Source organism: Chiloscyllium plagiosum, chromosome 43 (genome assembly GCF_004010195.1).
Source record: "Chiloscyllium plagiosum isolate BGI_BamShark_2017 chromosome 43, ASM401019v2, whole genome shotgun sequence".
Classification (NCBI taxonomy): domain Eukaryota; kingdom Metazoa; phylum Chordata; class Chondrichthyes; order Orectolobiformes; family Hemiscylliidae; genus Chiloscyllium; species Chiloscyllium plagiosum.
In genome coordinates this window covers 15,058,976-15,081,582 of record NC_057752.1, presented here as the reverse complement: position 1 = coordinate 15,081,582, position 22,607 = coordinate 15,058,976, and the positions used below count along the sequence as shown (strand labels likewise).

The following is a 22,607-nucleotide window of genomic DNA, read 5'->3' as shown; positions in this document are numbered from 1 at the left end:
TACATTAGGGTAATAGAGCAGAATGCAGAATATAGTGTTTCAGCTACAAAGAAGGTGCAGGAAAAGATCAATTCTAATGTGAGAGAGGTCGGTTTCTAAGTCTGATAACAGCAGGGAAGAAGTTGTTCTGAAATCTGTTGGTCTGTGTTTTCAAACTTTTGTATTATCTGCCCAATGGAAGAGTGTATAACTGGGGTTGGAGGGGGTCTTTCATTATGTTGGCTGCTCTTCCAAAGCAGCGGGTAGTGTAGACAGAGTCAATGGAAGGAAGGCTGTTTTTGCGATAGACTGGGCCACGTTCACAAATCTCTGCAATTTCTTGCGGATGCTCTTTAGAGAGTCAGTGCAGACTCTATGGACTGAATGGCCTCTTTCCACATGGGAGGGATTCTATTTTATGATAATCCATTTCGTACACCAAGTTTTAGGTCACCTGTCATAATGCTGTGTTTACTGTGGTGTAGTTGTGACTGATTACATCCTGTAAACTGCCTTTGAAATGTTTTTCTAAATAAAGGCTCTTTTAAATCTCTTCCTGTGCTGTCTTGCTGTCTCTACGTATCCATCAACTTGCAACCAAGTCTAAGTCTCAAATTACCGGCACCTCCACATCATCTAATTTAACAGCATAGGATAACACCTAGCCTATTGAGTCTATACTGAGCCTTTCCATAAAACTACCCAACTCAGGCCCAAGCTCCAGATTTTTCACTCTAACCTTGAAAATTAGCTCTCGTAGTGGTGTTGAAGTTATAATCAGATCAGCCATGATATCCTGGGTGGTGGAGCAAATTCATGGGGCCAAATGGCTTACTCCTAACTCGTTGGATGTTTGGACAGACAAAGCCATTTTGGACTGAGATGTGGAGAAATGTCTTCACTTAAAGAGTGGTGAGCCTATGGAAATCTCTGCAAGAAAGCAGTTGAGGCCAAAACATTGAATGTTTACAAGAGAGAGATACCTACAGTTTTTAAAGCTAAATGGATCAGCCAGCATAGGGAGAAAGTGGGAACAGGGGAGTGAGTTAGATTATCAGCCATGATCATATTGAATCATGGAGCAGGCTCAAAGGGCTGAATGGCCTCCCTTGGCTTCTATTTTCGATGTTACTGCAATCCCGCATTGGAATTCTTTTATGGACTCGTGAACGAAATATCTAGCCAGGACTTCATCTGTATACACTGTACATACATCCATCTGCCCACATCCAGCTGCTGTGCGTATGTAAATATTTCCCTAATCACTATGGAAACGAGCAGAAAACAATTATAAACCCAGTTAGATGCAGCATGGGTGGGAACAGATTTCTCACTTCCGTTCCATCCAGCACGAAAGCCTTGTCACAACAACAACTGCTGCAAAAGAGTTCAACATACTGTGCAGGTTCCTGGCACACAGCAGAGATGAGGCAATCTCATTAAAACACTACAATAACCTCAAGGAGATCTACATGTTTCATCTTGTAATTCTGACAGATGCACATCAGGTCATGCTGCAATTTACCTGGATTGTTTTGCAACTATGATTCACTTCACTGAGTACTTTTCACAGTTTGATATTAGTCCCAAATGTTCACTTCTGTTCCTGGTCAACCAAACTTGAGAATCTAGTTTTTCCTAGAAGGTGAGGTAGACTGTGACTGACGACCTTTGCAGAATTTGTTTTCCCCGATATTTCCCTCACAGGAGTTCTTAGTGCTCACTTATTTAAACAGCATGAGACATTTAACCTCATGGGTAACTTATTTCTCTGCCCTTCCCTTCCTGATCCTTTTCTCTCAATACAAGGACGGAAACGAAGAGGGAAAGAGCAGACTTGCAGTAATTGTTCAGAACCTCAGGATGCTTTACAATCAAGTACTTCTGAAATATTGTCACAATTACAAAGTCTTATAGTCGGGAGAAAAATAACCAGATATAATTTGAATTGGTGATATTGGTTGACAGAACAATGCTCATTAGTACAAAGAGAATTCCCCTGTTGTTCTTCCCCTGATGTGGGATTTTTTAAATTAAATAAACAAATAAATCAAATGATGCAGCCTCCCCCCGCAGGACTTCACTGAAGTATTAGATGCTTTACCATGACAAACAAGCCAAGCAGTCTCTTCGTAAACCCTCATCTTCTCTAGTGTCTTTCCCGTCTCGCATCCCGCTCCCTCCAAACTGCTATCTCTACACTCATCTTGCCCATGAGATCCACCCCTCAATCATGTTCCACTCAACTGCAGTGTTGATCAAACTTCTCTTCTGGATCTCCATTTTGTTAATAAGTCCCATTCCTTAAATTCTGCCTAACCCAAATTCACACCACCAATCAGGTTCCCACTCTTCTCCTAACCCTCATCAAAATCATGATCACTTCCTTCCCTGGCCACCTTTGGCAGCCTTTGACACTGTTGACCTCCTCTACATTAATCTAGCAGCAAACCCAGGGATTACAAAATTCCACTAAAATCCTCAGCCAATATTACTGAGCTACTCAAAGTTGGAGGAGGTTTTAAAAAAAAGTACTAAAAATGTAGTTACAAAAAGTTAGCTTAGAGCTTGTTTGCATCTTATTTTGTCCACTTGAGCAGTTAGAAAAAAGTATTTAATCTGACAAAGTTCTTCTCTACCATATGCAAATAAATTCATTGGCCATTTTAAATTTAAAACAAGGTCCAATCTGATGCTCTACCAGTCAGAGAGGATGATGTGGAGCCACAGGAAGTAATAACAATCAGACAGGGGTGTTGTTCACTTCCTGGCACAAGATTGACAGCTTCATTTGGATCCCACGTCAAAAATACATACACTCTTGAAATTCTGAGAAGTCTGCAGCTAGCCATGATCTAACAGGAGATAAAATAATCCAATAATCCATAGTAAAGGTAGAGAAGACCCTAAAACGCAACAACTCAATTCACTATGTTAGACAGAAGCAGCACGACTAGTTATGACTAGTTAGCATATTTCTTAGCTCTATGGATACCTTTGAGGTGGCACACTTGAAAAAATATGAGATATGCAAAAATATCAATCCCCAGATAATGGAATGTCAGTGGAACTTTCCATTGTTTTCAACCTTTCATTTTCCTTCTGCTAGTTCTGGGAACCATGGCAGAGAAATAACGGTGTCAGTATCAAACTGAACAGTTATTGTTATGTCAGGTACGACTAACATAAATGTGGCAGGGAAATGGTACACTTTCCAGAAATCGATGGAGTGGATGGAGGCGTCATGGTACATTACACTACAGGTGGTAACTGCTAGTACTCCAGTGGACTCACACTAATGCCCTGGCACATGAGTTCAAATCCTACCATAAAAGTTAATTCATAAATCTGGAATTGAAAGCTCAGAAATGGTGACTATCAACCACTGTTGTAAAAACCCACCTGCTTCATTCGTACCTCTTACATTTTGGGAAGGAAATTGGCCAACTTAATGGAGTCTGACTTACATTTAAGTCTAGACCCACAGCAACTTGGCTGACTTTGAAATGCTGAGGACTCAATGGCAATTAGGGCTATATCCCATGAAAGAAAACAAAAAGTTCTGTTCACAGAACCAAATCTCTTAGGACATTTTATTCAAATGCCTGTGTCCACATTTGTACATTCTGCTGTAATTCATCATGCTGTAATTCTAACAGCTGAACAACAGGTGGTACTGCTGAACCATAAACATCTTTCTCAACTGATTTTGTTTTTATAGAGGTAAATGGGTACTGACTTTTAAAATTAATTACTTTGAAAATACAATTTTGCTTATTTTCCTGCTTTGAAAATAATTTCCACATACACTGCAGTCTTACCACATTCATGAGACAGCTTAGCTGCCCTCTTCTTGGGCTCTGCACTACCACTCTTGCTGAGGTGACCAATAATTTCAAAAGAACTTCTGCTCCCCCATTGGCTTGTGACAATTGGCACCTACTGACTAACATGTGTGGGTTCTCCACCCTATTTCCATCTGCCACCCTAGCCATGCTCAGTCTTGGGCCCTCCTCTTTCCTTTCTGCCAAGTGGCGGTACATTGGTATTTGCAGCCACGGTCACCCCAATAACACAGAAATCCAACATTACTTGAACAACAATAAATTAGTCTTCATGAGGCCAAATCCTGAAGCCCCTCTGGCAGTCTTCCTCTCATTTAATTCCAATACATTGTTTTCAAGCTTCCCTCACTGGGCCCAGCCATATTGCTCAATTGGCATTCACTTGCATAACCAAACTTCCTCCTTGATTTCTCTCCCTTCACCATTTGCTTATTCACACATTCCTTGATCTGTTTATATGCCTCAAAATTCTCATCTTTCTGACAAGTCTCATTTACCTCCTTGAACATTGTCCCTTTTACATGCTTTAGACTCACTGCATCACTTGGGGAGATCCACTGGTATAAAAGAAAGCAAGGAAAGGTTCCAATGAATGTTGTGTGCCAATTGAAGAGGAGGACTAGGGTGTTTAGGATGAACAGTATTGGTCTGTTCAAACACAAATCGTGCTGCACTGTTTAGCAATGCAAGTGTGCAAAGCCCAAATCCCATCTTTATACAGTCAAAGAGAAGCATTTAGGGGAACATTGACCCAGGCTTGCAGAAATGCTCAGACTTCAATTTCATACCTGCATGATAGGCCACTGATCCTCGACTCCAGCCTGGATGACGATTTTTTGGGTAGTCCTAAAAAAGGAAATAAAAAGTAATCAAACAACTTGGGGGAAAGCGGTGCAACATGTGAGAAACAGTTCACAATTTCCAGGTCATGTCTGTTCTAAAATGAGAATAACTAGTTTCAATGTTTAATTACTGCTCTGTGTTCAGTGTGCAAATATTGCAATTTGAAAAGAATTTGTAAGATACTCATATTTTAAATTAATCATTTCAGGTAAAGTGGGCGGCACGGTGGCACAATGGTTAGCACTGCTGCCTCACAGCGCCAGAGACCCGGGTTCAATTCCCACCTCAGGCGACTGTCTGTGTGGAGTTTGCACATTCTCCCCGTGTCTGCGTGGGTTTCCTCCGAGTGTTCCGGTTTCCTCCCACAGTCCAAAAATGTGCAGGTTAGGTGAATTGGCCATGCTAAATTGCCCGTAGTGTTAGGTAAAGGGGTAAATGTAGGGGAATGGGTCTGGGTGGATTGCGCTTCGGCGGGTTGGTGTGGACTTGTTGGGCCGAAGGGCCTACTTCCATACTGTAAGTAATCTAATCTAATCAAAATCTAGTCTAATCACAAATGTCAGTCATGAAGAATGGACCACTTTTCAATTCAGAGATCCAGCTTCAGGTAGACCCTAAAGCACAGGAGCAGAAGTCAGCCAAATCTAGCCCATTGAGTCTACTCTGGCATTCAATGAGGTCATGACTGGATAATTCCCAATTACACTGTTCTGCCTTTTCCCTGTAACACGTGATTCCCTTACAGATTAAAAATCGGTCTGTCTCAGTCCTGGATGTACCTAATGATTCAGCCTCAACAGTCCGTGGTGGTAAATAATTCCACAGGTTCTCAAAACTCAGAAGAAATTTTTCCTAATTTCTGTCTTAAATGTGCAATGTCTGATTGAGAGATTGTGTCCCCTGGTTCTTGACTCTTCCACTTCCTTAAGTGGTCATCTGAGCATATTACAAGTTTAATAAAGAAATACAAATTTCATAATAATATTTACATTGTAATATGCTTTGTACCTTTCAAAGCCTTCATTAAAGTTTTCACTTTAAGGCCTGGATTTCAACAGAAGTTTTAGGAAACATCAGGTGGAAAGAAATTCAAACCAATTCTGTGCATCCTGAACAATTTGCAGAGTTTTTCAGTTTGCACACAGTACATCAACAGAACATGAAGTGAAAGGGCCTGTGACCCAACTGCAGGGAGCACCTTACAGTATATTTGGTTTTGCCCACAAGGCTTGAAGAAAACACAGATTGAATTCTCAAACAGTTTTATTTGGGCAGGTGATGACATTTCAGTGTTATAAATTACTGCCCTTTTTCTAATCTGAAGTGCTCAGAGACAATACTGTAACTTAAGTCACTAAATGTTCTTTGTTAGCTGTTAGATTAGTGGATTGTTTGACAATATAATTCTTTTCAGGCACTCCCTTGATTAAAAATACTCTTCTGGACCACTTTTGAGGTTTCAGAAAAGAAACAAAGACTTAGATTCCAAAAGCACCTTTCACAATCTTAAACTGTCACAAAGAGCTTTCACTGCCAAATAAGTACTTGTGAAATGCAGTTACTGTTATAGAGTCAGAGATGTTGTACTGTAGAAACTAGTCTGCAGCAGATCATTTGCACATAGCAAGCTCCCACAAACAACAAACTGATTAAAACAGATTATCTGGTCATTGTGATGTTGAATAAGGGATTAACATTGACCAGGACACTAAGCAGAACTCCCCTACTTGCCTAGTGTCATGGGATCTTTTATAACCAGCTGAGAGAGTCGACAGAACCTCTATCTGATACAGCGTGGAAATAAAACTTTCAGTCCAACGATCCACGCCGACCATGTTTTCCAAATCAAACTAGTCCCACTTGCCTGCATTTGGCCCATATCCCTCCAAACCTTTTCTATTCATGTACTTATCTAAACATCTTTTAAATGTTGTAAACTGTACTGCTTCCACCACTTCCTCTGGCAGTTTGTTTCACACATGAAATACTCTCTGTGGAAAAAGGTTGCCCCTTATGTCCTTTTAAAACTTTCTCCTTTCACCTTAAAAATGTGTCCCCTAGTTTTGAACTCTCCCACACCAGGGAAAAGACCCTTGGTATTCACCTTATCTCTGCCCCTCATGATTTTATAAATCTCTATAAGCTCACCCTGAACCTCCTACACTCCAGTGAAAAAGGTCCCGGCCTCTCCAGCCTATTTTTATAGCTCAAACCCTCCATTGCCAGCTACATCCTGATAAATCCTTTTTGAATCCTCTCCAATTTAACAATATCCTTCCTATAGCATGGTGACCAGAACTACACACACTACTCCAAAAGAGGTCTCTCCAATGTCCTGTACAACCTCAACATGATGTCCTAAGATCTGAGCAATGAAGGCAAACATGCTAAATGCCTTCTGAACCATACTGTCTACCTATGATGTAAATTCCAAAGAATTATGCAAATAAAACCTTCTCTATTCAACAACACGACCCAGGGCCCTATCATTAATTGTTTAAGTCCTGGCCTTGTTTGTTTTACCAAAATGAAAAGTCCAACAGCATTTGCCCCTGAGGTCATGGGTTCAAGCTCCCAATCCAGCGATTTGAGCTGTGCTTCCAAGTGTTGTCCTAAGTGTGTGCTATGCTGTCGAGGTGCCATCTTTCAGATCAGATACTGAGGCCCTGTTTGCTCTCTTGAGTGAATGGAAAAGATTCCATGGCAGTATTTTGGAACAACAACAGGGGAGTTATCTCTAGGAGCTGGGGCATATTTATTTTTTGATCAACATCGCAAAAAAACCTCACAGGTTATCCGGTCATTATTTCATTGCTGTTTGCGGGAACTTTCTGTAAGTCTGTTGGCTGCTACATAATGACAGTACCAGCGCTTCAAAATTACAGGTCACTTCATTAGATTGAGGTGCTTTGGGGCATTCTGAAATGCAGGTTGACAGACAAAAACTGGAGGCCACGAATAAAGTCTACAGGGAATTTAGAAGACAGGCCTTTTTCCAAAATTTAACAATGGCTGGAGAAAGAAACAGTTGTACTGTTTACACAGAATTTCAGTCCAAAATGTTGACATAGACACTTTGAATGTTAAATGTTGATGTAAAAGTGTGAGCAAGATCACTATAGTGACTATTAGCAGAGTTTAAGTATAATGCTTAGGTGATTCCTAACACGTTGTTAATTTTCTTCCTTGTTCTGCGAGAAAAAGTGGACGTCTTGCTAGGATCAGCTTTCATGGTCACTGCTCATCGTCCCAGTCACTCCTCATTCCAGAATTTCATTCATAAAGCCTCTCTCTCACTTCAACTCAACTCCCCACCCCCCCACCACCATGTCAATGCTGACCAACAAACACTGGTCTATACTAAAATCGAACAAAGAACTGCTGATGCTGACAATCTAAAACAGAAAACAGAAACTCAGCATGTTTGGCAGCATCAGTGGGAAGAAAGCCCAGTTAAAGTTTCAAGTCTAATGATTCTTCTTCAGAACTGTTAGCAGCTCAGATAAGGTCGTATTTATGCTGAACCACAAGTTGGATGAGGGGAGGATTGGGAAGGGTGAGTGGATAGGTGGAGATGGAGCCCGGAGGGAGAAAGAGATATGAAGTGGGGAGGTAAACAAGGAGATTATGGATAGCAGGCCAGGACAGAAGAAAAGCTGAACAAGTGATAATAAGAACTAAGACTAAGAGAAAATGAGAAAACAGGATTACGTGAGAATGGGTGACTGCGCCAAAAGCATGCCATAACATGACTGGGTGTGGGGTGGGTAAAAACATGGAAGGAAGGAATCAGGCTGTAAAGCTATTGAACTCAATATTGAGTACTAGGGACTGCAGGGTCCCCAAGCAGAAAATGAGATGCTGTTCTTCAAGCCTCAGCACAAGATTAACTGGTCTGTAATGACCTGGCCTATCCTTGCTGTCTTTCTTGAACAAAGGAACCACATTAGCTATCATCCAATCATTTGGTGGCCAGCAAAATATTAAATACCGCCACCAGGGCCCCAGAAATCTCCTCCCTTGGCTCCCATAGCAGCCTCTCATCAGGCTCCGGGGATTTATGCACCTCTATGCTCGCTAAAACATCTAACATCCCCTCTTTATGAACCTTAACGTGTTCTATAACCTCACTCTCACAACTGAAGTCCCCGCTTAAAATGTCTTTCTCTTCTGTGAATACAGATGATTTAAGACTTCACCCACGTCCACTTGCCCCATGTACACGTTGACCATTTGGTCTCTCATAGGTCCCACTCTTTTCCTAATAAACCTCGTAATATGCATGTAAAAAGTCTTGGGATTTTTCTTGATCCCATTTGCAAAGATATTCCATGGTTCCTCCTTGCCCTCCTGATTTCCTGTTTAGGTAACCTCTCTGTACTTTTGAAGGGCCTCCACTGTTTTTAATGCTCTGTACTTGATACATGTTTTCTCCCTTTTCTTTATCTAACTATTGATATCCATTATCATTCAGGACTCCCTGGGCTTGCTGGCGATGCTCTTCACTCTTACAGGAAATACGCTGGCCCTGAATTCTCACAACACTACTATTAAAAGACTTGCTACAAGTAGCAAGTCTATATGGATTTCAGTAAGGCCTTTGATAAGGTTCCATATGGCAAGCTACTCTGGAAGGTTCGATCACCTGGCATTTATTCCTGATGAAGGGCTTTTGCCTGAAACGTCGATTTTGCTCCTCCTCGGATGCTGCTTGAACTGCTGTGCTCTTCCAGCACCACTAATCCAAAATTCAGGGGGAGCTGGAAAATTTAATATTTAATTGGCTTCATGGTAGGAAGCAGAGGGTAATTGTGGAAGGATGCTTGTCTAACTGGAGACCTGTGACTGGTGGTATGCCTCAGGGGTCGATGCTGGGCTCGTTGCTATTTGTTATCTATAACAATGATTTGGATGAGAATATAGAAGGCATAGTTAGTCAGTTTGCAGATGACACTAAAATATGAGGTATTGTGGACAATGAGCAAGGTTATGAGAAATTACAGCAGGACCTTGATCAGCTGGGGTAGTGGGCCAAGAAATATCAAATGGAGTTTAATATAGATAAGAGTATTTTGGAAAAGTCAAATCAAGGTAGGAGGTTTGTAGTGAACAGGGACTTTAAAGATTGTAGTAACACAGAGGGACTTTGGAGTTCAGATGCATGGTTCTCTGAAAGTAGAATCACAGGTAGACAGGGCACTGAAGGAGGCTTTTGGCACACTGGCCTTCATCAGTCAGGGCATTGAGTATAGAAGCTAGGAAGTTATGTTGCAGTTGTACAGGACGTTGGTGAGGTCACATCTGGAGTATTGTGTTCAGTTTTTGTCAACTTGCAACAGGAAGGATGTTATTAAACTGGAAAGAGCACAGAAGAAATTTGCAAGGATGTTGCCAGGACTCAAGTGTCTGAGTTATAGGGAGAGGTTGGACAAGCTAGGAAGCTTTTCTTTAAAGCGTAGGAGACTGAGAGGGGATGTTATTGAAGTGTACAAGATCATGAAGGGCATGGATAGGGTGAATGCACTCAGTCTTTTTCCCAGGGTTGCAGAATCGAGGACTAGAGGGCATCAGTTTAACGTTAGAGGGGGAAGCATAAAAGGGAACATGAGGCACCAACTTTGTTTTTTTTTACACAGAGGGTGGTACACATATGGAATGAGCAGCAGTGGAAGTAGCTGAGGCAAGTAATTAGACAACATTTAAAAGGCATTCAGACAAAAGCATGGATATAAAAGGTTTAGACGATGTCCAAGTGCAAGGAAATGGGGTTAGAGTGGATGGACAATATGGTCGGCCTGGACTATGTTGGGATAAAGGGCCTGTCTCCATGCTGTAGGATTATGTCTCTAGCAGTTTATGTTTGCCGCATCATTTTGAATGATATTAAAATTGGCCTTTTCCAATTCAGACACAACATCTGTGCTATCCTTGTCCTCTTTCATAATAATTATGAAACTTACAGAGTAATGTCACTATCCCCAAAATGCTCGCACACAAACTTTAATCACTTGGCTGGCTTCATTCACGAGGATTAGGTCGAACACGGTCTCATCTCTACTAATACCATCTACATACTGGCATAAAAAGCTCTTTTGGGTGCGCTTTAAAAATTTCACCCCGTCTCATCCTTTCATACTGAAGATCTCAGTTAATTTTAGCAAAGTTGAAGTCTCTTACAACCTATCTCCCTCTGACTGTTGTAGGGTCTGTAGTATAATCCCAGCAAGGTAACTGCCCATTTTTTTAAGTTCTAAGCTCTACCCAGATGGCCTCATTTGAAGACCCTTCTCGCACACCCTCCCTCATTACTGCAATGATGGCCTCCTTTATCATTAATGCAATGCTCCAATGTCTATGACACCACATCGCCATCACACCTGAAACTTCAATACCCTCAAATGTTGAGCTGCCAGTCTGTCTTTCCTTCAACAATTAGATTAGACTCCCTATAGTGTGGAAACAGGCCATTTGGCCCACACCGACCTTCCAAAGAGTAACCCACCCAGACCCATTTCCCTCTGACTAATGTACCTAACACTAGGACAATTTAGAATGGCCAATTCGTCTAACCTGCAGATCTTTGAACTATGGGAGGAAACCAGAGGAAAGCCACGCAGACGTGGGGAGAATGTACAAACTCCGCACAGACAGACGCCCGAGGCTGGAATCAAACCCGGGTCCCTGGCGCTCTGAGGCAGCAGTGCTAATCACTGAGCAACTGTACCGCCCTCAGTGATTGCAACAATATCATCTTCCCATGTGCTGATCAACACTACATTTGTCCACCTTATCAGTTAAGCTCCTTGCATTAAAATAGATACAATTTAGGTTTCTAGACCTTCCCTGTGCATTGATTAGAGTGGTGCTGGAAAAGCACAGCAGGTCAGGCAGCATCCCAGGAGCAGGAAAATCGACGTTTCGGGCAAAAGCCCTTCACCAGCATCTGCAGTCATCACTTTTGCCTTCCCTGTACATTACCCTATGCATGTCTTCTCCTCCAACTGTACTGTCCTAGTATTACTTCTATACGCAATTAGACCTTGCTCTCCTAACTTTACATCTACTCTGTGACCCATTTCCCTGCTAAATTAGTTTAAAATCTCCTGTGAAACAGAATGAATTCACTGGTACTAGACCAAGCACTTACTTGGGGATATTGGATAGAGTCAGTGGTAAATGAGTGAAATTTATAGCAGGGGCTATGAAAATTGCCTCAACCTTGCTGTTTTTCAACTGAAAGAAGGTTCAGCATGTTTATTCAAAGCTGCATGCACTTTATGGCCATTGAGGCAACTATTCCATTTTGGACAACGCCCTTGTGCATCCAGGAAAAACAAATTCAAGGTACAAATTGAAATGAACTGACTGCACGCAACAAAAAAAAAACTGAAGAGGAAACACTAATTGTGACTCATCTATGACTTGAGTGCAGACTTCTAGACTAACAATGTGGAGTTGGTTTTGGCTCTGAACAATGGTGAAGGGAGAGATTTGAGTCTCATTAGCAAACATGTTGTTTCTGATCCTGTCTCTGTCAACAATGCCACCAATGTGTAACACATCTATGAACATGAGGAGTTAAGGACACAAGCCTTGGCAAATTCAATTAATGAGAGTGTGGGTGGGGAAGAGAAGCTACTGCTGGTGATCTGTTGGCTGTGCTTGGATCATTGGAAGTGGAACAAAGCACAGTCCATTCAGCTGGACAGTAGAGGGGAGATGATGATATGATCAGAGGAGGAGGCTATTCAGCCCATTGCACATGTCTCAAACATAATGGGAAATGATGATGAGGTTGATTATCTTAAAATTGAAGTAATAAAGCACTGCAAACACTGCTGCCTCATTGACAAGCCACATAACAGAAGAGATACAGGTGGGAAGTAGGGACAGAAGTAGAGGGTTTGAAAATGACATGAATCATGAACAGCAGGAACCCAGACTTGCTCTTGCCCTCAACATGATCCTGCAGGCTTTGGCAGCAGAGAGAAAAGGATGGTAAACCATAACATGGTTGAGCCAAGTCTAGGTATGAATGACTAAGATTGTGTGAATTATGTGCATTTGAGTTTGTTGCCATCAAACCTGAAAGCATGAAGATGGGAAGAAATGAGACGAGGAAATGGTTTAAATGATCAGTGCAGCAAAGGTACCCTGAGTGGGTGGTAGATATTTTTAATCAACCTGTTCAGTAATGTTATGACACAACTCTGGAGAAGGTGGGATAACAACCTAGGCCTCCTAGCCTGGAGGTAGGAAGACTGTTGTGGTTCTGTTCGCCGAGCTGGGAATTTGTGTTGCAGACATTTCGTCCCCTGTCTAGGTGACATCCTCAGTGCTTGGGAGCCTCCTGTGAAGCGCTGTGATCCTTAGTAGCCACACACTCAGATGACAAGCAACATGAATTCGACTGGGACAACACTACTATTATAGGACAAGCCAAACAGAGAACAGCCAGGGAATTCCTAGAGGCATGGCACTCATCCACAGATTCAATCAATAAGCACATCGACCTGGACCCAATATACCGGCCACTACAGCGGACAGCTGGAACTGACAACCGGAAGCGGCAGATTCAAACCACTACAAATGCTGGAGGAAACATCACAGAAGCGTTTCACAGGAGGCTCCCAAGCACTGAGGACGTCACCTAGACAGGGTACGAAACGTCTGCAACACAAATTCCCAGCTCGGCGAACAGAACCACAACAACGAGCACCCGAGCTACAAATCTTCACCCAAACTTTGGTAGGAAGACTATCATTCTACCACAAAACCCCCTGGTGATGGTAAACTTGCTCTGGAGCGGCTTTAACCCTCAAATGACAGAATGGAAGGAAGGTTGATGCATCAGGAAGAATTAAGGTATGGTGCTTCACAAGGGGGATTAGACAGATGAGGAGAAGAGGAGACAAGAACAGGGCAGCCCCAAAAAAGGCTTGGTCTGATTTATCAACCAAAGTTCACACAGAAGCAGAATGCAAGGGGAACTTTATATTACACGGAGCAACAGGGAGCTAAGAAGCATAACAAAGAAGGGGAAATTTTAAACCCGGGGAATAACTAATGAATAGTCTCGAGGGGAATAGGGACAAGGTAGTAGAGAAGTCATGTCTGCTTTAGATGTAATTTGTGTCAATAAGAAAGGCAAAGTACATATTTCAGTTTTTTTAAACACAAATACCTGGCTTTCAATTCCAAGCGCTTATTGCTCTGTAATGATAGAAATTTATAATCTCTAAATGTTGTTACCTTGTCTGGGACACTGGTACATTAGCTAAGCTTCAACTTTGTACTGGTTGCGAGATACTGTTAACCTTTGCACTCTCTGCAACTGTGAGGAGCACAGTGTTGCATTGTTCTAGCTTTCTTTCAGTCTCACACGTAATTACACAGATAAATTACATGTTTGAACTTTGAAAACAGTGTCGTGGTTTATTTTGGATGACAAACAACTTCAGAAAAAGACTAATTACAGAATTAGCTGTCTGGAATGCATTGAATACCCAGAAGCATATGGAGTCGACTAACACGAGCGAACATCCCACACAGTTAGGTACAGTTCTTTCTGCCTCAGTGAAATCTAGCACAGGTCAGTCTGCTATAATTTGCATTTCATTAACACAAATGCGAACAATCTAAAATGTGAACTTTAAAAGCATGTATTGGTTATAACACGATTTTGGCTCTATTAGTTTAAATAGTGCTATAATTACCCAATTTTCTTATAACACACGATTGCACGAGAATGGAACTAATGCGCTATAACAGGACTAACTGTGCCCAGTCCCAGTGCTGGCTTATTCCCCAACTCTTTCCACTTTAAAACTTACTTCCACTGATAATCAGGACATTATTAGCAGCACAAAGGAATCAATCATGTTACTTAAGGGGGAAGAGGTCTTGTGCTAGAAAATGAAGCATTTCAACTTGCTCATTTTCACCTTCAGTCTCCTCTCAATAGCACTAACAATTGCCACAGGCATCCTCTGATCCTTTGCCCAAATGGCCAATCTCCATGCCCAAGTCTATACACAATATGTCATCATAAGGAATCAGAACAAAATCCAAATCTTCAAAGGCAACTGGAACAGTGTGAAGGGCCTTACAAAAGATCCCCCATTCCAACAATGAAGAATTGCTCCTGGCATCTCAAATGGGACTTTCTTTATTCTATCCATCGATTTTTTGCTTTATTCCCAGGAGATAACTCTCAGTGTAGGAACTCTCAACCCTATTAAGAGAAGAATTTTACAGGGTGAAATCTTGTTTTATATGAGCTCAACGGACATATTGTGCCAGTCTCCTTCCTTTCCCCCTTATCCTTGCACACCACTGGTTTCCAAATAATCATCCCCACTGCCCTCTGGAATACTTCAGTTGAACATACCTCCACCACATTTCTAGGCAGTGCATTTCGTACTTTAATTAATGATTGTGTGAAAAATGATTTTTCTCATATCACCCTCACTTATTTTACAATTCACTTTAACTATATACCCTCTCTTTCTTGTTCCTGTTAAGAGCAGGAACAGCTTATCCCTACCTAGTCTATCCAGCGCGTTCATAATTTTGAAAACCTCCAGCTATCTCCTCTCAGCCTTCTTCTCTTCAAAGGGAACAGTCCCAACTTCGTCAATCAAGCCTCATAGTGTCTTATTCTTGAAATCATTCTTGGAAATCACTTCTGTACTCTCTCTAGTATCTTTATATTTTTCCTATAACGTGGCACCCACAACTGTACACAATACTCCAGCTGAGATCTAATACAAGTTCAATATCACCTCCTTGCTCTTGTACTCTATGCCCCTATTAATAAAGTTGAGGACATTGTATGCTTTATTAACTGTTCTCTCCATCTGTCCTACCACTTTCAATGATCTGTGCAGATATACACCCCGGTCCCTACACACTCCCTTTAGACTCGTACCCCCTATTTTATATTGTCTTTCAATGTTCTCCTGCATCACTCCTCATATTCATATTTTCTAAACAACCTAGAGATAAAACATCAGTTGCAAAAGTTTAAAATGTACATATGTAACTTTTTCAGGGCCCTATATTTTAAGATTTGCAGATGGATACTAAACATACAAAACAACAGTGCATCTATTTAGCCCGGATATTAACAGTTTATAAGTAACACAGTAACACTGTTCAGGAAGGTCAGGTTTTCAAATGAAAATGAGAAACAGAATCTGACTTAATAGAGGCTGCAACAGTGGGTTTATGTTTCGTGATAGCTTTATATTCTTTTACATATGCTTTACCTCTACTTAATACAGATCATACCAATAGGTGGACTGAACGCAACACCGATGTTTTTTCTTCCCAATTGGTGGTAAATTGAGTGCAAGTGGCCAGAGCAATTATACTTTTTGACAATGCCACTTCCACTTATATATATCCAGCTATCTTGTGAAACCTCCTTTGGAATCCACGTTCACTGCTCTCCCAGGCAGAGCATTCTAAATCCAAATAACTCCCAGTATAAAGAAGTTTCTCCTCATCTCACTCCTCGCTCTCTTGCTGACAATCTTGAAATTGTGACCCCCAATTACTGACATACCAACTAGTGGAAACAGAATATCCTTCTTTACCCTGTCAATTTGTTCATAATTTGAACATCTCTGCTCCAAGGAGAAGTAAGCCCAATTTCTCTAATCTTTCCTTGTATGTAAACTCCCTCATTCCTGCTATCATTCCAGTAAAATCTCCTTTTTACTCTCCCCAGGGCTTTAACATCCTTCCATAAATAAGGTGCCCAGAACTGAACACAATGCTCCAAATGTGGTCTAACCAATGATTTGTAGAGGTGTAGCATAACTCCCTTGCTTTTATACTATGCTTTTATTTATAAATCCAAGGATCCTATAAGCCTTCTTATCAACTGTTTCAATTTGCCTGGCGCTTTCAGAGAATCTGCACTTGAAACCCAAAGTCCCTCTCCTCCTATGCTCCCCTCAAAGTTGTACCATTGAGCCTGTATTATCTCCCCTTTTCCAACTTATATTGAACCTTATTATATCGTGATCACTATTTCCTAAATGCCTCCTCACTCAAATGTTCCCCACTTGGCCTGCCTTATTCCCTAACACTGTTCCAGAAAGTTCTCCTGCACATAATGCAGGCATTTCTCCCTTTCCATATCCCATATTCTACCTCTTTTTCCCAGTCTATCCTAGGGTAATTGAAATCACCAGTTATCACAAACCTGCTTCTCCTGCAGATTTCCATAATCTGCCTACAAATATTCTCTTCTACTTCCTCCCCTCTATTGGGAGGTCGATAATAAATACCCAACAAGGTCACTGCCCCTTTCCTATTTCTCACCTCCAGCCATATAGATTCCAATTCAGGAACTGCAATGAGACTATTTTTGACCAAGATTGCTTCCTTTTATCCGCCTTGTTTATACTAAAAACTTTCATAGCCCAGGATGTTAAATATTCAGAGTTGAAAAATGTGGTGCTGGAAAAACACAGAAGGCCAGGCAGCATCCGAGGAGCAGGAGAATTGTTGTTTCGGGCATAAGCCCTTCTTCAGGATTCCTGAAGAAGGGCTTATGCCCAAAACGTTGATTCTCCTGCTCCTCAGATGCTGCCTGGCCTGCTGTGTTTTTCCAGCACCACATTTTTCAACTCTGGTACTCCAGCATCTGCAGTCCTCACTTTCTCCCTGTTAAATATTCAGCCCTATTTTGGCTTGAGCCACATTTCTGACAATGTTACTATTTCATATCCCCCCGAGCAATTTCTACTTCCAATTCCTCAAACCTGTTCACTATACTCTGGGACCATTTACATACTTAACCCTGCCCTTATCTATTTCTTGCCCATTGGAAGGCATCCATTTATTTGTCAACACTCAAAGCCTTCCCTCACTTCTATTTATCGATTCCCCATCTCCTTTTTGGGCAATCTCTGTAGCTATAACACCTGTTATAGTAATCTATCAACCATGTTCTGGCTAACAACATAAATAAGAATACTGAAGTGGGATATATTCTCTATTACCTTCCACCCTGGTTGTTACTCCAGAACAGATACGACAATAACTGACTCCTGCCTCGAAATAGGACAGGGTACTAAATATTCCTGGATATAAGGTGTTTCGGAAGTACATGGAAAGAAAGAAAGAAGGAGGGATAACAGTATTGACTAAAGAGCACATTAGAGTATTGGAGAGAGAGGAGGTCCCAGATGGATCGGAGCAGAATCCATTTCATTAGACCGAGGATACAGTGGAGGCGGAAATGTGTTGCTGGAAAAACGCAGCAGGTCAGGCAGACCTCACTTTCTCCTCCATACAGTGGAGGCATCAATACAAAACTGGCCACCTGAGGCCACCAGATAGTGAGAAAGATAAAATGGGGCATATAATGAAATTTACAATGGAAAAAAAAATATTCTAACGTTACCTGAAATAATAATTGTGTGAACAGCAGAGGCAGAGGAGAGTTTCTGAGATGGTCTCAAGAGAATATGTTTTTAGTCCAATGAAGAGTTATTGCTGGATCTGGCACAAGGGAGGACCAGACTCAATGTAGAATGTTCAGAGGGAAATTGAAAAACAAATAAAGAGAGCAAAGACAGAGTATGCAAAAAGATTGGGAGCTGATATAAAAGGTAATTCAAAATCTTTCTATAGGCACACAAATAGAGAAAGTGTAGGAAAAGTGGGAGTGTGCCTGGGACTGATTAAGGACCTAAAAGGGAATTATTCAGGTAGAAGGCATGACTAAGGCAATAATTTAGGCGAAGGTGGGTACTGCAGATGCTGGAGATTAGAGTGGTGTTGGAAAAGCACAGCAGGTCAGGCAGCATCCGAGGAGCAGGAACATCAACGTTTTGGGCAAAAGCCTGGTGAGGGGCTCCTGCCCGAAATGTTGATTTTCCTGCTCCTCGGATGCTGTCTGATCTACTGTGCTTTTACAGCAGCACTCTAATCTTAAGGCAATAATTTTCAATTCCTCTCCGGCCATAGAAGAGGTTCCAGAGGACTGGAAAAAAACCATTGTAGTACCGTTATTCAAAACGGGCACCATGATGACCCTCTGTTTTTTAGATGTACTGTGTTAAATTTATACCTTCATTCAGGCTGTGCTAAACTTGTGTTAAACTTCTGAGTGATATTTGAGCAATCATGAGTGATATTTTCTGCTGGTGTGCCCCTAATTCCACTTCTCCCATAGGCCCCATTATTTATATCAAGCGGTTTTCTATTAAGCGAGGTTTTGCTGGAATGCAACTACGGCGCTATAGGCGAACTACCTATATGTTAAACTCCATCTGCCAAATTTTTGCCCATTCATCAATCCTATCCATATCCATTTGTAATTTTATTTCTTAATTGCAACTTACTTTCCCACTTATTTTAGTGACATCTACAAACTTAGTTAGTATTGCTGTCCTTGCATTCAAGTTATTAATATAAATTGCACATTGTTGTGGCCCAAGGACCAAACCCAGTGGCATCCCATTAGTTACACCTTGCTAACCAGAAAACGACCCATTTATATCAACTCTTAGCTTTCTGTTTGTCAGCCATGGGAGACTGATAGCGAAGGCAAGAGCCCATGGGATCAAAAGAAATTTGGTAAATTAGAACCAGAATTGGATAAGTAGCAGGAAACAGAGGGCAAGGGGTGATTTTATGACTGGTCTTCTGCATCCAGTGGGATACCACAGGGGTCAGTGTTGGGGCTCTCGCTGTTTGTGGTTAATATAAATGGTTCAGACTTGAATATTGGAGGGTTGATCAGCAAGTTTGCAGATGACAGAAAAATTGACAGGGTGGTAAATATTGAGGAGGATAGCATTAGATTAAGGGAGGATAAGGACGGGCTGGTCAGATGGGCTGATCAGTGATAAATGGATTTCAATCTGATAAGTGTGAGATGACACACTTGGGAAGGACAAACAAGGTAAGGGAATACAAGCTGAATGGCAGTACCCTGGGGAGCACTGAGCTTCAGAGAGACTTTGGTGTACATGTTCACTAATCCCTTAAGGTATCAGGACAGGTGGATAAAGTGGTTAACAAGGCATAAGATATACTTGCCTTTATTAGTAATTATTTAGAGTGTAAGAACAGGGAGATTATGATGGAACTGCATAACGTTTTTGTGAGCCCACAGTTAGAGTATTGTGTGTTCTCTACAGGATCTGCAGGAACCTACATTAGAGGAGGGATGTGATAGCATTGGAGAGGGTGCAGACAAAATTTACCAGGATGCTGCCTGGACTAGACAGTTTCAGTTATAAAGAGAGATTGGATAGACTGGGGTTGTTTGCCTTGGAGCAGAGGAGACTTAGGTGGGGCAGGGAGGTGCATGATTGAGATGTATAAAACTGTGAGGGGCATTGATTGGGTAGACAAGATCCCTCAGTGAAGGAATCAATGGCCAGGGATATCAATGTAAGGTATGGGGCAGGCTGTTTCGAGGGGATGTGAGGAAAGATATTTTCCATCCAGAGGGTGGTGGGAATCCAGAACTCACTGTCTGCAAGGGTGGCAGAGGGAGAAACCCTCATAACATCCAAGTAATATTTAGATGTTCACTTGTGATGCCCAAGCATGGAAGGCTATGGTCCAAGTACTGGAACATGGGATTATAAAAGTTAGGTTCTTCTTTTTGACTGGTGCAGACTTGATAAGGTGAAGTGCCTTTTTTCTTTGCTGTAGATCTTCACGACTCTATGACCATGAAAAATTACAATAGGATAGTAATAAAATTGCTTAATGGACAAATGATGTTCAGTACAGATACTTATGAGGTTATATATTTTGGCAGGAAAAACAGGGGTTACTTATTACTTGGAATGTGCAAGTCTAGATGGAATACAGGAATAAAGGTGTCCCAGAGTACAAAATCCCTCTGAGTACAAAAGCTAAAAAGGGCATAAAATTCTAAAGAGGGTATAGGGGCAGAGGGACCTGGGGGTTTATGCGCAGGTGGCTGGAGAGGTTGAGAAAGCAGTTAATAAGGTCCGCTTAATCCTGGGCTTTATAAATAGAGGAAGAGTACAAAAGCAAGGAAGTTATAATAAATCTTTAAAAAAGGCTTGGTCTCAGCTGGGCTATTGGATCCAGTTCTGGGCACCACACTTCAGAAAAGATGTCAAGGCTTTAGAAAGGCTGCCAATTTATGATAATGGTTCGAGGGGTGAAGAACTGCAGTTATGTGGACAGATTAGAGAAGACGGAGTGTTTTCCTTGAAGAAGAGAAGACGGAGTGAAGTTGATGGTTTTGAATACTTATATCAAATCTATGAGGCATCTGGACAGAGAGAATAGGAAAAAACTGTTCCCATTGGTGAAGCATCAAGAACCACAGCAAAAAGATTTAAGCTAATGTGCAGAATTTTTTTTTAAATCATAGCTCGTGACTATCCGGTAGGCAGGTGTTGAGAGCAGTCTGTGTTCACAGCATACACAGATTTCTTTTTTGAAATCTTTAATTTTGAATAATGCAAATTATGAAGTCCAGTACTGATTGCTCTTAATCATGTGTGCATTACTTATTTCATCTTCCTTAGGGTGTAGGTTTGCTCGCTGAGCTGTAGGTTTGATATCCAGACGTTTCATTACCTGGCTAGGTAACATCATCAGTGGCGACCTCCAAGTAAAGCGAAGCTGTTGTCTCTTGCTTTCTATTTATATCTTTCTCCTGGATGGGGTTCCTGGGTTTGTGGTGATGTCATTCATCCTCCTTGGCTTGCTTACATACTGATTATAATTTTATAGTGAATAATTGAGTAACTGTACTGGTGATGATTGACACTCAAAGGTATTGTCCACTGATAGTTTAATAGATACTTGAATTGTTCAGAATGGTGTTGAGCCTTGCAAACTAGCAAGGTCCCAAGGCGCACCCCATCAGGTAACCTCAATGGCCCAGAGTAAGATATCAGCAATTGGCTGTGCTCCTGACTACTGGCCACACACTACTGCTCAAAAGCGTCTGTGTTGACACTCAAGTGAGGATGTTGGCTGGCATGCCCTCCATGACCGAATATCATAGGGCACAGAACAGTACAGCACAGGAGCAGGCCCTTTGAACCACAATGTTGTGCCGAACATGATGCCAAATTAAACTAATCCCTTCTGCCTGCCCATGGTCCATTCCCCTCCATTCCTTGCTTACCACCACCATTACACTTGCCACTGTGTGTAAAAAAAAAACTTGCCACTCACATCTCCTTTGAACTTTCCCCCACTTACCTTAAACGCATGCCCCTTAGTATTAGACATTTCAACTCTGGGAAAAGGATTCTGACCGTCAACCCTATCAGTGCCCCTCATAATTTTATAAACATCTCTGAAGTCTCGCCTCAGCCTCTGCTGCTCCAGAAAAAAACAACTCAACTTTGTACAGCCTCTCCTTATAGCTCATATCCTCTAATCCAGGCAGAAACCTGGTAAAAGTCTTCTGTAACCTCTCCAAAGCCTCCACATCCTTCCTGTAATGTAGCAACCAGAATTGAACACAATACTCAAGTGTGGACTACGCAAAGCTTTATAAAGCAGCAATATCATATCCTGACTCTTGTACTCAATGTCCTGACCAATAAAGGCAAGATTATCATCTGCCTTCTTTCGCACCCTATCTACTTGCATGGCCACTTTCAGGGAGCTATGGACTAGGACCCCAAGATCCCTCTGTACATCAATGCTGTTAAGGGCCCTGCCATTAACTGTACATTTTCCCTTAACATTTGATCTCCCAAAGTGAAACACTGCATACTTGCCCAGATTAAACTCCATCTGCCATTTCTCTGCCCATATCTACAACTGATCTACATTCTGCTGTATCCTTTGACAACCTTCTACACTATCCACAACTCGACTGATCTTAGTTACAAAGTTGTGTAAAGTACTCATGAAGTGGAAGGCGGGAAGCCAGAATTGGTTTGTAAAAATGATGGTGGTTGGGGG

At 41.7% G+C, this 22,607-nt stretch overlaps 1 protein-coding gene across 2 annotated transcripts in view; it reads right to left on the bottom strand.

Moving 5' to 3' along the window:
• spryd3 (SPRY domain containing 3) overlaps window positions 1-22,607 on the bottom strand; it is a 371,515-nt gene that overhangs the window by 95,700 nt on the left and 253,208 nt on the right. For both annotated transcript variants that reach the window (XM_043682106.1, XM_043682107.1), the window contains exon 8: window positions 4,613-4,670. In XM_043682106.1, coding sequence (XP_043538041.1) covers window positions 4,613-4,670 — 58 coding nt within the window. The remainder of the gene's footprint in view (window positions 1-4,612; window positions 4,671-22,607) is intronic.